Source organism: Cygnus olor, chromosome 2 (genome assembly GCF_009769625.2).
Source record: "Cygnus olor isolate bCygOlo1 chromosome 2, bCygOlo1.pri.v2, whole genome shotgun sequence".
NCBI classification, from domain to species: Eukaryota; Metazoa; Chordata; class Aves; order Anseriformes; family Anatidae; genus Cygnus; species Cygnus olor.
Window position 1 is genome coordinate 82,302,608 of NC_049170.1, and position 13,610 is coordinate 82,316,217.

Genomic DNA, 13,610 nt, shown 5'->3' on the forward strand with positions numbered 1-13,610 from the left:
AGCAACTGAAACGGAAAAACTGATTAAAATCAGATCCTGTTGCAATCTCTGCCTTAACTGAACACCTTCTAACCTCCCAAGGAGCTTTAGAAAGATCCTGGTTTTATTCCCCTTCGGCATACTTGAAGGCTGTACAAATTTATTTCAAATTGGCTGCCTCAAATTGCATGTTTTTTTTCCGGTGATCTGGGACAACATATTCACAATGCTCCAAGGGCACCTCTGCCCTGGAAAACAGTCTGTAGGGGTTAAAATAAACATGCCAGCCAGTGCTCCAAGGGTAGACACCGTGTCTCTAGAAGAGCTCTGACCAGCAGAAAAGGGAAGGAAATGTGAAGAAAAGGAGGCCAACAAATTACTTGAGGAGTCACAGTTTGCTTCCTTTGGTAGGATCAACGTGGGAGGAAGCAAGGAAGATATTTATATGGGGAGTACTGCAGTTCTAACAACCTTTTCCACTCCTGCATAAATGAACCCCCCAGGCATTTGATAAAAGGCATGCACAGATCTTTTTCTGAGCAGCTGTAGTGTTCCTCCTTCACGTTGTTTTGTTTAACAGTTCTTGCACAGAGCTAGTAAAAACAGAGAGGTGCACTTTCCAGAAACTCGCATCCCACCTCGTATCAGAACAATCCCTAGCTGCTCTTCAGACAAACAGCCCCGTATCTACGATTCCGTGATTTAGCAATTAATGGCCACTTTAGAGGGATTCAGAAAGATTTTCGTGCGCTTGATCTGTCTGTGATCACTCCTCCCAGACCTGCATCAGATGACTCAGAGCAGGAGAAGACTGGTTACATAAACAGAAGGTAGGTGGCTTAACAACCTTGATCTTGTCACCCAAGTGTCAGCCGAGAGAACTGCGTGTTACTGCGGAACGAAAGCACATGTCAAGGCACTGGAACGCAGTCAGATGCCTTCCACGTCCTCCAATTTGAGGAAGGCATTACAGCGTTATTTATTTAGCTGGTTCAGGTTGCACTGAACAGATTTGGAGCGTGCGGTTTGCAGGACTTCACCGGCCTTGCCTGACCAAGGCCACATCGGCTGCTGAAGACTCAGGAAGGGAAACTGGAGAATTAAATGGAGCAACTCTATTGCTTACACCACTCTAACTCCATGGGATGTGGGGGCTACACACCTGGAATGCTCCAGGATACCAGTGCCTATATGCTTCTGGGTGGGCAAAGGTAGGAAAAAAGAAAAAAAAAAAGGCAACTCTCACCCTCTGACAGCTCATTAGAAGCACAATTATTTTACAAATCTGACATTACCGCAATCCAATGTCCCTGGGCTTCCTTGCTCACTCTTCAGCATTAGCAAGCTTTCTATAGCATGCTGCTTTAGCTTTACAGAATAAATGTTTAAAAAAAAAAAGGCTTAAGAAATCACACTGAGCCTCTCTCAGGTCAGTGCCTGTGTAATTTACAGGAGTAACAGGTTAGGTCGACCTAGCTAGAAACGCGAAAGATACATCACAGCTGGACATCTTAACCAGTCTGGAAACCTTTGCCAGAGTTCTCCAGCCTTTCAAAACACAAGCTATTATTTTCCACAGCATTCCTACCTTTTTTCTTCTAGCAGTGAAAGGGAGAAAACACCACACCAACTCATCCTGCTGCTACGTGCTGGAGGGACACTCCTGCTTCCTCGCTCCAACCTGAGATGCTGTCTCCCTTTCCACACAGCTATTCTCAGAGCCTATTTATTGCTCCATTCAAGCCTAGACTTTGCAATTTTGCAGCCTAATCTGCAGCCCAGTCACCCATGAAACAGCCGAACAGCCCGCGATTGTATGCAAACCCGCGCTGCGGCTTGTGCCGTCATCCCGGCCTCTGCTCCAGGAAGCGACAAGTCCCGCTCCCCCAGGCCCCGGCGGCACGAGGGACAGCAGGAACCCAGCCCAAGGGAGGCGAGAGGAGACCGGAGGGCGCGTCCTGCTGACAGCAGCACCCTTTGCCCCCCACGGGAACGGCTTCCCCGGGCTAATGCTGACGCCAGCACGGCCTCGGCAGCAGCACTGGAGCGGCGTGGGTGGGGGGAAGTCCTGCCTGCAGCCCCGCCGGGTTGTGAAACCCAGCCCAAGGGAAGGCACAGCATCTGGCCAGGGCAGCGATTTCCACATCTGCCAAGCGTACTTTGTCCCACAGGGCTCGCGGCCAGCGAGCGGGGCTATTTGCGGGAAGCGGCACTCCTTTACCTGCTGTAAAAGCTCCCAGGTGCCTGCCGAGGCATTGCTCAGGCACACGTGGCACTGCTCAGGAAAAGGACCACCTCCCTTTCATTCTCACAGAGAGAGGATTCAATGACCACAGCACCGGGAAGAGGTTCCCAGGTTCGTTTCCCATCTGCTTCCCCCCTTCACAGCAAATGTCACCACCTCTGCAAAGCCTGGCTCTTCCTGCAAGTTCACCAGAAGTTTTACCAGAAAAACTTGTCCCAGCAAAAGCTTTTGCCTAAACTAAAACAGCTGCAGAAAAACTTTTCAGCTTAAGGAATCAGCATCAAAAGTGGTTTCTTTAGCCAAGTCCCAAGCAGCTCCAGCTCTCTGTACAGAATCACAGAACCATTTAGGTTGGAGAAGACCCTTAAGGTCATCAAATCCAACCATCACCTAACACTACCAAGTCCACCACTAAACCACGTCCCTAAGCATCCCATCCACGCCTCTCTTAAACACCTCCACGGATGGGAATGCCAACGTTTCCCTGGGCGTCCCATCCCAATGCCTGACCACCCTCTCCAGGAAGAAATTCTTCCTCATACCCAACCTAAACCTCCCACTGCACAACTTGAGGCCATTTCCTCATGTCCTAACACTTGTTACCTGAGAAGAGAGGCCAACACCCTCCTTGCTACAGCCTCCACAAGAAGCCAACTCATGGTAACCATGAAACCAGCCTGCAGAGAGGCACCAAAAGCAATGCTTGTCTCAGGGCTCGCCCTGCATGCTGGCACAGACCCGTAGGAAAACCACGTTAGGATGTTGAGAAGAGCATGGTGTGAGCGGTGAGGGCAACTCAAGCTCAGCAGCTCTGCATTTTAAAGGCAGCACTTTGGTGCTATTCCCACTCCCAAAGCATCCAGGATGGTTATTTACAATTTCCCTGAGGCAGGCTATAAATCCAAGCATAACTAGCAAGCCTGACACAGCGTAAGAGGATCCCTGTGGCACGCTTATTACCTTTGTAGGCTATACAGGCCTATAGAGTTTGATTCTGCACAGTAGCTTTGCAAACTTCAGCTAATGACTCTTTCTAGCCGATCAGACTTTCCATTTTCTATTGTTCTGCTTGGGGCAGCCAAGTGGGAATTCTGGGGACACGAAGCTCCAGTGGAAGAAATCAAGACCATTAACAGAAAGGAAATAGGGGCCATGAAATAGAAGATGACTCCACAGAGGAGTGCAATGGAGTGGTATGGGCTCTGGCAGAAACAGAAGAAAATAATCTAAAATTCAGAGAAAGCCTAACAAATTATGACTACTAATGAGTAAAAAAGAAAACCAAAGAAAAAGTAACAAAAAACAACAAAAAATCATGTTCCTCCCATTCTCTTAAGGCTCTAGGGATTAATTCTTTCCCAATACTCTACACCAAGATGACAACACTTTTTATTTTTTTAATGATAATATTTAATACAGAAATTCCCACTCCCCTCACCTCCCCAGCCAGAAGATCTCCCAGGGGTTCAGGGACATTTTTTTTCTTACTTCTATAAAATTGCACTGATGTTCATACTGCAGCTAATTTCACACATCTCTCCTAACACCTACTAGCTCTATTCAAACATTGCCTATGCAGACAGATGCCCGCTTGCAATGGACATACACATGCAGCGGATACAGCAAACATTTCAATTACAGGGGGGAAATCAGATTCAAGTCCTTGATCTGAATGAAGCAGAGCATGGGCTAACCAGCATCTCCCGTTTGCTGAACAAAAGCCTAGGCTGGCAAACTACTGTTGGGCTACTCTTCAGTGACACATGCACTCTCTCTCAGGTCTCCAAAGGTCCATAATGAAACTTTGCCTAGATGGCTTAAAAATAACATGAAAAAACAACCAACTGACCAACCAACCAGGACGAACATACTCCATTGGGCAGTGGAAAATCCCAACTAGCTTAAGTTCCAGCTGAATATCTACACGTAATGGCTGCCCTAGCACGGGAAGATCTTTTTTCATGGCCAAGACCATGATCAGCATTAGAAGTTGACTATGCAGCAGGACAGCAGGGAGGAGGTTTGATGCTAGTTCTGCTTCAACAACAACCTGGTCTGCTTCAGTTTCTTCCACCCTACTAAGATCTCTAGGGCTACTAAGTGAAATGGATAAGCAAGTTTTGCTACCATTTTCTACAATGGGGAAAAAAATAAAAAAGAGGAGGAAAAAATAAAGATGTCTTCAGTAGTAGTCTTACTTTTTGATGAAAAATTCTTGCTAGAGGTTACATGACCAAAGACAAGGAGGGGGAAGAAAAAAAGTAAACCTATCTACTATGAAGAAGCACAATACGGAGCAAGCCCTTGTGTATTCTAGTCAGGCTGATTTCCCCTCAGTGCAGTCTAAACCCAAAACAAATACAAATATTAAGCTCTACAAGAGCTTAATAGTAGAAAGCACTCCATGCAGAGTAAGGATACAGTGCTAAATCTTGATGGGCTAGACACCAGATACAGTAGGAAGTGAATAAAATTTTATGAAGATCTGTACAGCAAGTCCCAGGATATATTTAGGTAATACTTCTCCAGAGCCATAATAAAGAGGGGGAAATGTTGTATTTTCCTCAGCTGGTGTACTACCTGTTAATCACAAACAGCAAAGGAAGCGCAAGCAGACAGAGCTCCCTGGAGCACATCCAAGTGACACAGACGGGGCTGGTGGCACTGCGCATGGACCCTCTGAGGGCAAGGCCTCCAGAAGGGGCTTCCAACTGTTTTGGCAACAAGTTTACCAGGCATCTCCCCCAGAATACTATGATCACGAAGACATTTCTCATAAGATTTCTTTCAAGTTTCTCTCAGTTGTTACCCCCTCAACCCCGCACCTTGAAACAATCAAAAAAAGAACAACAAAGAAACAAGGAGCCTTGATAAAATGACTTCAGCCTCCCCTTCTCGTGTATTTTTGATGTACTTTATGATCAAAGGCAGGGACAAGGGGTTTCTTGGCCACAGTTAACAGGAGAATTTCTGAAACAGTGCCAGAATATGTATGGCTAGAGACAGGGAAAGCAGGGAGTTTCCTACTGAGCTCAGTACTGCATAGTGAAATCCACAACCGTTACAGCCATGACTCAGATGTTTTCTAGGTTTACGTAACAGCAAACAATACCCCAAACACTTTACAATTTTCTTTTTAAACAGGCCCTCAAACCGCTTCACAGACTGCTCTGTAGCAAGAGATAGCTGCAAAAATCCCTACTTGGTCACTGAAACTCAGGCTAAAGTTTTTTCAGTGCAAACAATTCTGCTTTTGTTTGCTTGGAGGAAAGCAGGAAGCCCCAGAACAGCAAGCAACATACTCAGTAAATACACATTTGGATGGGTGATGAAGGCATACTTACGCAGTGCGTACAGGGAGAGGACTATTCCAGCCAGGCAAAACCCCTCAAAAAACCTGAGTGTGCTGAACATTGTCACGTTCACTGAGAGTGCCACAGTCAGTCCAAATATCAAAATGAATATGACAGAGAAGAGCAGTACGGGCCGTCGACCAACCCTAAAAATAAGGAAGGAAGTAGGGAGAAACGGTGTTAAAAGCCAGAATGGACATAACACTCCAGCATTACAAAGAGGGACACAAGTCATGCAATCCCTTCCAAGTATTGCCACCCATTTTTAAAGCTTGTTCCATTTTTTTTGATTTATTTTTAACTAAAAATCACTTAATTCCTCAGTCAACTTTGCATTGACAAGTTCATTTCAGGTGGGATTAAGCAGGGCCAGCATATGATTTATTACTGTTTGACTTCAATTTCTATTACGGCTTGACATCAACTGCAAAACACCAACGGTGAACAAGGAAACTTTTAAGAACTACAGTAGGGCCATAAACAAGTTTCTTGAAGATTAAAAACAACTTCTCAGAGCTTTCTGAAGCAGCGGAGATAGGTGTATGATATTATATGTTAGATGATATGGTATATTATTTTTTCTCCACAGCCTACAACCACAGAGCTTACTGCAGGTCTCCTCTTCCCAACAGATGCGTGCTTACCAACCTCATCTGCAAGAGAAGCACGCTCAAAAAACCACTTTTCTTTGCCTTGTTATTAAGGACAAGCCTAACAAACAGGGACCAAGTGTAAAACAGGGTTTGTGCCACTTCCCTGAGCCTCATAGAGCTGACAGCAATGCTTGTAGGAAAGCGGTGAATTCCCCTCACATCCCCACAGCAGCTGCAGAGACCCACAAAACGAGCCCGACTGGAGGAGGAAAACAACAACAAAATCAAAAAACACTCTGCAGCAACCAGTGGTAGCGTGGGCACGAGGATTTGCAGCCCTCCTTGGCAGGAAGGATTTTCAGCTGCAAGCCATAGCTGCACGTGCTGGTGTGGCATTGATAAGAATAGGAATTACACTGCCCCTGAACGCGGGGCACCTGCTGCACAGTTCAGCTCTTATGTAAAAGGAATATGAGGCTTTTGCATATCTCACATGCTCGGTGTTTATAATTCCCCTTTCCCCCCCCTCCTCTTCCTGTGCAACGCAGATGATCTGAAGCACCAGAGCACGCTGCTATTTTTAAGCAAGAATTGGATCGTTATGTGGAGATTTCCAAAATTTTTCAACTTGTCAACTCCCACAAGATTTCCAGTGGAACCGAGGATTCCTTTCAGCCAGCTCCATATGCCATTTCCACAAAGAATATATGAACTTGCTTTTCGTAGGCAGCTTTCACAGACCCATTCAAAGCAGTCTGTCAGCTGCAAGCCAGCCATCAGGTTGAATGTCAGCACAATAAAGAGCATTTAAACCTCGCAACCTAATCCAGTTTCGCATACTGCAGCATTTTTATTCAATTATTTCAGCAGACTGTCACCAGCAGCTGTAAAACGTATTATATATATATATGCATTCACAATTAAAAATTTGGATTTTGCGTTACTTTAAATGGAATAGGAACAATGAATTAGGAAGCAAAGGGCTGGAAAGGAGACATCGTTTTTGATGCTTTTGGCAACTGGAAAAACACACCAGTATGTGTAGCATCACCTACACTTTTTTAAAGTCACACCTCAGATGATGATGCTGGGGGCTCCTTTGGATGAGGACTTGTTTTTCCAGCTGCAGCATCAGCTGTGGGGCACCTCATCAAGACTTAACTCATTGGCATCAAGCATTGTATGTTTTTAAAACAGCAAGTACTAAGTGGCAAGCTGGAGGCAGCGAGGTCAGGGCAGAAGGTTCTTCACAAACCCAGCCCGCAGGGGATGAGCCTTGCTCGCTGCACCACTCGGGGTGGGAACACAGTGTTATTTCCTCAGCGATATGCAACGTGCCAGGAACACGCTGGACGCTGAGGTAGCTACTGCTGCCTGGGCTTCGCATGCTGTATTTATAGGGTGCACGGCACTTGGACACGGAGGGGAATTACCTCATACCAAACCTTGAATACAAAAACTGCAAGCTCTTATCAGGAATCTGCGCAGACTTTCACATCCCTATTTTCATAACAGTCAAGCTGTAATTCATACTAACTAGTATTTGTGGAAGCATTTTGTGGATGAAAGGCATTAATGCAAGCACTCAGAATTAGGAACTTAATTCTCATCACAAGCCGGACCTGCCTTTTCCTGATGTTGATTAAAAAAGACCCCACTGCTTCGCAGACATCAGCTCCCTTCCTCCCCCTCTCTTTACTCGAGGTTATGCATCATTAGGACTTGGAATTTCTTCTGCATTATACAAATTACGCAAATTAATGTTTGCTGCTAACAAAGAATCAGGAGATCCTCCTGGGCTTGTGAAAGCCCTCTCAGGCCAGGCAAGCCCTCCAGTACGTCCTCCCAGAGACAAACCTAGCATCCCTCCTCACCCAGAGATGGTTTTCCTCAGAAATCAAAACTCCAGGGCAGCTATCAGCCACATTGTTGGTGATCCGACAGTGTTTTGACAGGATGTTGTCTCAGAGCATCTAAAATCCTTTTATGTGTAGACAGAGTTATCTGACTAACACTACATGGCAATGCTTGTGAGAAATTAAAACATACACAATCTCCCTTGTAAAACAGCCCCAGGATACTATCTGCTGCCATCCATGCTATTCCAGAGGGAGATTTCTATGCCACAACAGTCTCAGCCTATGCTGCATACTATTAGCTGTATCAGATGCAGAATTTTGCCTGCACAGGTAAATAACTAGGGATACAAGCATCCACAGGCTTCTGAAGAACCTGTAACCCAGACAGCACTATGTGCAGATGCATCAAGCAGATACTCCCAGCATCACCAGAGATGCAGGGGAAAGGCAAATGCTTCGAGGACAAGACCCACATGTATGCACCTTGCCACCCTGAGAAGACTAAGTTCTGCTCCTTCAGTTGATCAAATTGTTCTTCCTGTGCCATTCTTTGCAGGTTTTCTGTTGGTTTTGGGACTTGAATTGGCACAAAGGCTCCAAGGAGTACCAGGGCAGGTGCAAAGCAGGGCTGGACCGGGCCGTGCGAGGCAGAGGTTTCCTCAGCAGGATGCCACACGGCCACCAAGACCCTTCCACAGACCTCTCAGCCACCCCTGTCGAGAGCAGGCAAAAGTGCCAGCAGTGCTCTGCCTGTCAAACAAGTAACTTACACAGGCTTTGAGTAAAAAAAAAACTTGTTTGCAGACTTTCTTCCTATAGATTTACCACAGAGCTACCTAAGTATATACACCTACCGTATTTTGAACAGACCACAGACCAGTTTGCATAAGCAAATTGTCTTAATGCACATTACATCTTGATAACATGCAGCTTTAAAAAACTTTCAAAAAGGAAAAATAAAGCCCCAAACCCTACTGGCTCAAAAATAAAAAATAAAAATGCCCCAAAGCCTCTTCAGATTACCTACACTGGATAGTGGTATGAAATCAAATGAAAACAGAATTTTTAAAGATTGTAACACTTTAATATATTAATCTGCCCAATCTTGCTTGCTCTTGTTTTGGACTGACATAGTTTTTATTTTTTATTTTTTTTAATTTTACAAGCACAATCCCCTTTGTATCTGTTTCTCCACACCACCCTCCATCTTAGAGGAAACTCAAACTGTGATTAAATTGTAAAGTAAATCCTTGTTTCGGTCCTCTTTTAGCAGCCCCAAATACACCTAGCTGCCTGCGAGAGGGTCCAACAAGCGCACGTGGCAGAGCAAGCTACAAAATGGGGAAAGAAATGGATGGGAGCACAGGATGCTCCTCCTTTTAGTGTCAGAGAGCTATTAAACCACTTACTGTATCTCTCTCTTGAAGACAGTGCCTTGGGCAACAAGATGTTCACTTATTTGTGACTTATTTGTCAATTACAGCAGCATTTCCCTAACTTGGCAATAAGTCTGCTTTCTCCACATGGATTCCTTTTTAGGAAAACTAAGAGATCCCTCATTCAGTTCCCTGCTACACTTTCTACATGCTGTTAGAGCCCTGTTTTACCGCAGTGCTTTAATCAATTTCAATTGTATTTCGTCATGCATGTTCCCTACTTCACCGAAAAGCCGTGATTCCTCACTTGCCTGAAAACTTTTAATGACTACTCAAGAACTGAGATGTAATTTTGCTACAAAAGTTTGAGACGTATTACTGCATAGCTGCAGGGGGCCTCTTCTCTGCCCACTGACTGACAGGTTGCCTATTACGGAAATCTTAAAAAGCACCAGTGACTCCTTCCTTTCCTGGTTTAGTGAATGGTGAAAGAGTTAACTTGGGGCTACTTAAAGCAACAACTTTGGCAACTGTACTGGAAGCCACTGAAATGACTGGGATGGCATCACAGAGCTATTGTTTCAGATGCTGCAAGTTTCCATTGAAATCACTTGAGCCAGGCATTAATTTTTTTCCCCTTTTTCTGCACTACAAGGCGCTCTCTTGCAATAAAAATTGAACTCTCAGAACAACCAGGGCATCTGATAATGTTTTTACTACTGTAATTTAAGGAACTGCACTCTGTGCTTTTAAATCTAATACCCCAATATTAGTGGCACATAAGTCAGCGATTCCTTAACACTACAATCAACACATTTGCTTAACAAGAAGTTTAAAAATAGAACAAAGGAAAAGTTTACAAAAAAAAACAACAGCATTCTACCACCCCTAGAAGAGACTGTGTAAGCACAAGGTTGACATTACACTGGTCTCCTTTATTCAATCAATGCCGCCTTCAATTTCTTTTGGCATCATCTCCGGATTTAAATACAAAAAAAAAAAACCACTAACCAAAGGCATCACTTACATAAATAGAAAATACTTAATTCTGTATGAGCACTACAGCTGTAATAAATCGTGTCAGCAGGAAATAACTAAGTCAACTATCAAATAGCTTATTTTCCTCTTACTTACCTTGGTGCAAATTACTTGGTTCAAGCAATTAACATACAGTTCTAAACTGTTTGTTCATCACGCTCCTTTCAGAACATGAAAATCATTACGCACAGGTTCTTTATGAATATGAAGTAGATAAAAATCTAAAAAATATTTAATAGTGGCATTCACTTATAGTTATACTAGCATTAAAAGATTTTTCACTTACCAGTCTGCTATACATCCTGTTATTAAGTGGCCGAAGATTAATCCTACCAGTAGGGAGAATTTCGCAATGTGGACTTTCCATGCAGAGTCACAAACAAGATCCCACTGGAAAGAAGACAGATAAACCAAAATAAATCAAGCTATCCTCAGATGCATTTAAACATACTATCACAGGTGTAGACCTCCTTGCAAGCTTCAGTCCTAGAACAAGTGCATGGGAATGGCAGAGGAAAAGTTTTCCCTCTTGAGTCAAGCCCCAGATCCCACAAAGTATGTGAAAAGACTCATTTATTTGAGTTTTATCAGACCCTTATTAACAGAAAGGGAATACTCAACACTTGAGTCTCTCCCCTCTTCAGGCCACCTGAGTTTAGATGGTTCGGGGAGCATCTCCAGCTTTGGTATGGCTGATGTAACTGTGGTATATCACTGTAATGCCCCAGATATCTGCTGCCAGACAGTTTGAGAGGACATTCTGCTATTGGCCTACTTGGCACCACTTGAAGACACAAGGAAAAGCAGCTGCTTCACCACAGACACCAGTGGCTGCTAGTTTCAGGCTCCCATCGGCTTTCAGAAAGATGCTTTCAGAAAAGCATCCGAAGGTGGTGGAAGGTGATGAAGACTAATGGCATGGCTTGTCAGGCCAGGTCTGAAAAGCCAGGTCCTGGTATCAAGCCAGAGAACCTCAGGATAGTAGCCCCCATCACAGCTTGCAGATCAGTCAGGGCCTGAACACCAAGAATATCCCTGATAATGAAACCACCCTTTGTGTCCAAAGGAACAATGGAAGGACCATTCCAGGAAGCCCGCCCTTCCCAAGAGAAAGACAGGAACAACAAGGTCTCTAGCAAGGCTTCCCTAACCTCCAAGACATTTTCCTCCCAGACATCAGACTGAGCCTCAGGAGAGCCAGGCTGCATTCCTGGCTTAAGCCTGACACCCCCATTGCCCTCAGACATATAACTTAGTCTCTCTTGTGTGTGAAGCGTGGGTAGTACCATCATACCCTTGAATAAATGTAGAAGATGTGTTTCCTCATGGTTTGTGAAGTGTTCAAATATTGATGGCAACAGGAGCCATACATGTTTTATGAACAAGTAAGTGCAGCTAACTTTGGAGAGCCAGCTACTCCAGAACTGAAACTTCACAGAATAAATGGCTGTACATGTAAGGTAATAGTAGTGGCTGTCCCAACAGCAGTCACTGAAGTTTCATGGCCAAAGATGCAAAATTAAAACATGCAATTTGTTTTAAAAAGTCAGGAGCAACTTCAAAAGAAAGCTTCCCTCAAAGAGCTTAATTAGGTGCACTGCAGTGTTAGGTATTTTCATGACATACAGCCCTTCCATAAATAAGGCAGCTCTGACTCATCCATCTGGTTCAACATCACAGAAGACATCTTCCTCAGAATACACCATCTCACCAAGAAGTGTAGCACTACTGTGGCCAAAAGAAACGTGCTTTCAGCAAACATTCAGGTTCAGGCTTTTTGTTTTAATTAAATGTATTTTTGAGTTCTTCGCCGTTCTGACTTGTAGAAGTTGGGACATACGCTTCTGATCCTCTACACCATTCTGCAAGCCACAGATTAATGTAATGGTACTAAGGAACAAGAAGCAAGTGGTATGAGTGTTTTTTCCACTGAGTAGCTATGAACTATTTGCAACAAGCAGCTCAGCAAGGCAATGAGAATTGCTCTCCGAAGCTCTTGACTTCTCGGAAGTGGGAGAAATGCAATTCCTAATATTTACAATTATAGAACCAACCTCTAGCTCACAAGGAAAATACCTGTCCAGGCTAGCCATAATCAAAACAAAATTCAGGAGGCACCTCTGAACTCCAGGCAGGCTTTCAAATGCTCTGGGCTTATTTTCACAATCCAGAAGGTCTATACAGTGATTAGAAATGAGAAATCACTTTTGAACGTAGAGTAGAAATTAAGCATATTAAAAATAGTCAGATTTATACACAAACACTTTTTAAAAGGCAAGCACTGCAAGTTGCTCATTGTTAAGTTATTGCAGTCAGAGGAGCTGTAATGCCATCCAAGTACAAGGAAAACAAATAAAGCAGATATATCCTGGTGTCTGTTCATCTGCACAGCCAGCCGCTGCTGGCCCTCGTGCGGAGCCTGGGCAGGGAACGTGCAGTGCTGGGTCACGTTTAGGTGAAGGTTCGTGGCTGGAGGAGCCTGAGCCTCATGTTGTGAAATTTCAGGCCGGGACAACATGGCAGACACCGAGTTGTCCACTTTGGCACACAGAGCAAGAGTTTGAAAGCAGAAGAAAAGTTTAACTCCCAGCAGGCCCTTCAGCAGTGCCCCGAGCAGGCCCACTCCCTCCGATAAGCTATCTGGGAACCACACGTCTGTTTGTTTTCAAGGCTCTTGCCCAACCCCTCAGCCCCTCTGAAAACAAAACCATCCATTTCTGTGCAAATCCTGTGTCTGACCACTTGCTGCCTTCAGCTGAAGGCTTATTCTGCAGTCCAGCATAAACCTACCAGGTATACAAAACAGGCACCAAATACAGGTTTGAGGTTTCAGCCTCAGCTTTCAGAGCTGTACAATGGGGTTGTCAAGTAGGAACTGCTATACGGCGCTGATACTGCCTTGCTGGGCAGAGCGGGCCTGCTCGATGTCCACCCAGGTGGCACGGCCATGCCCAGCACCGCAGCAGCTCCTGCTGCGAGCACCAGCAGTTTTGTTCCACAAACAGGACGACCAGGTTTGCTCCACAGAGAAAACCCTCACAGGTTCCCATCTTGCAGCACGCTGGGACAGGCAGTGCTGCTGACAGTTCAAGTGGCGTTCCAAGTAAATCTGCACCAGGAGATTGTTTTGGCCAGAGTCTAGACAGTAATCCCTATCACCTCTTACA

The 13,610-nt window shown here is 44.7% G+C and overlaps 1 protein-coding gene across 2 annotated transcripts in view; it reads right to left on the reverse strand.

Moving 5' to 3' along the window:
• The window catches only part of SLC22A23 (solute carrier family 22 member 23), a 99,213-nt gene that overhangs the window by 71,844 nt on the left and 13,759 nt on the right, over nt 1-13,610 (reverse strand). For both annotated transcript variants that reach the window (XM_040548043.1, XM_040548042.1), the window contains exons 2-3: nt 10,730-10,833; nt 5,569-5,723 (exon numbers count right to left, since the gene is read on the reverse strand). In XM_040548043.1, coding sequence (XP_040403977.1) covers nt 5,569-5,723; nt 10,730-10,833 — 259 coding nt within the window. The remainder of the gene's footprint in view (nt 1-5,568; nt 5,724-10,729; nt 10,834-13,610) is intronic.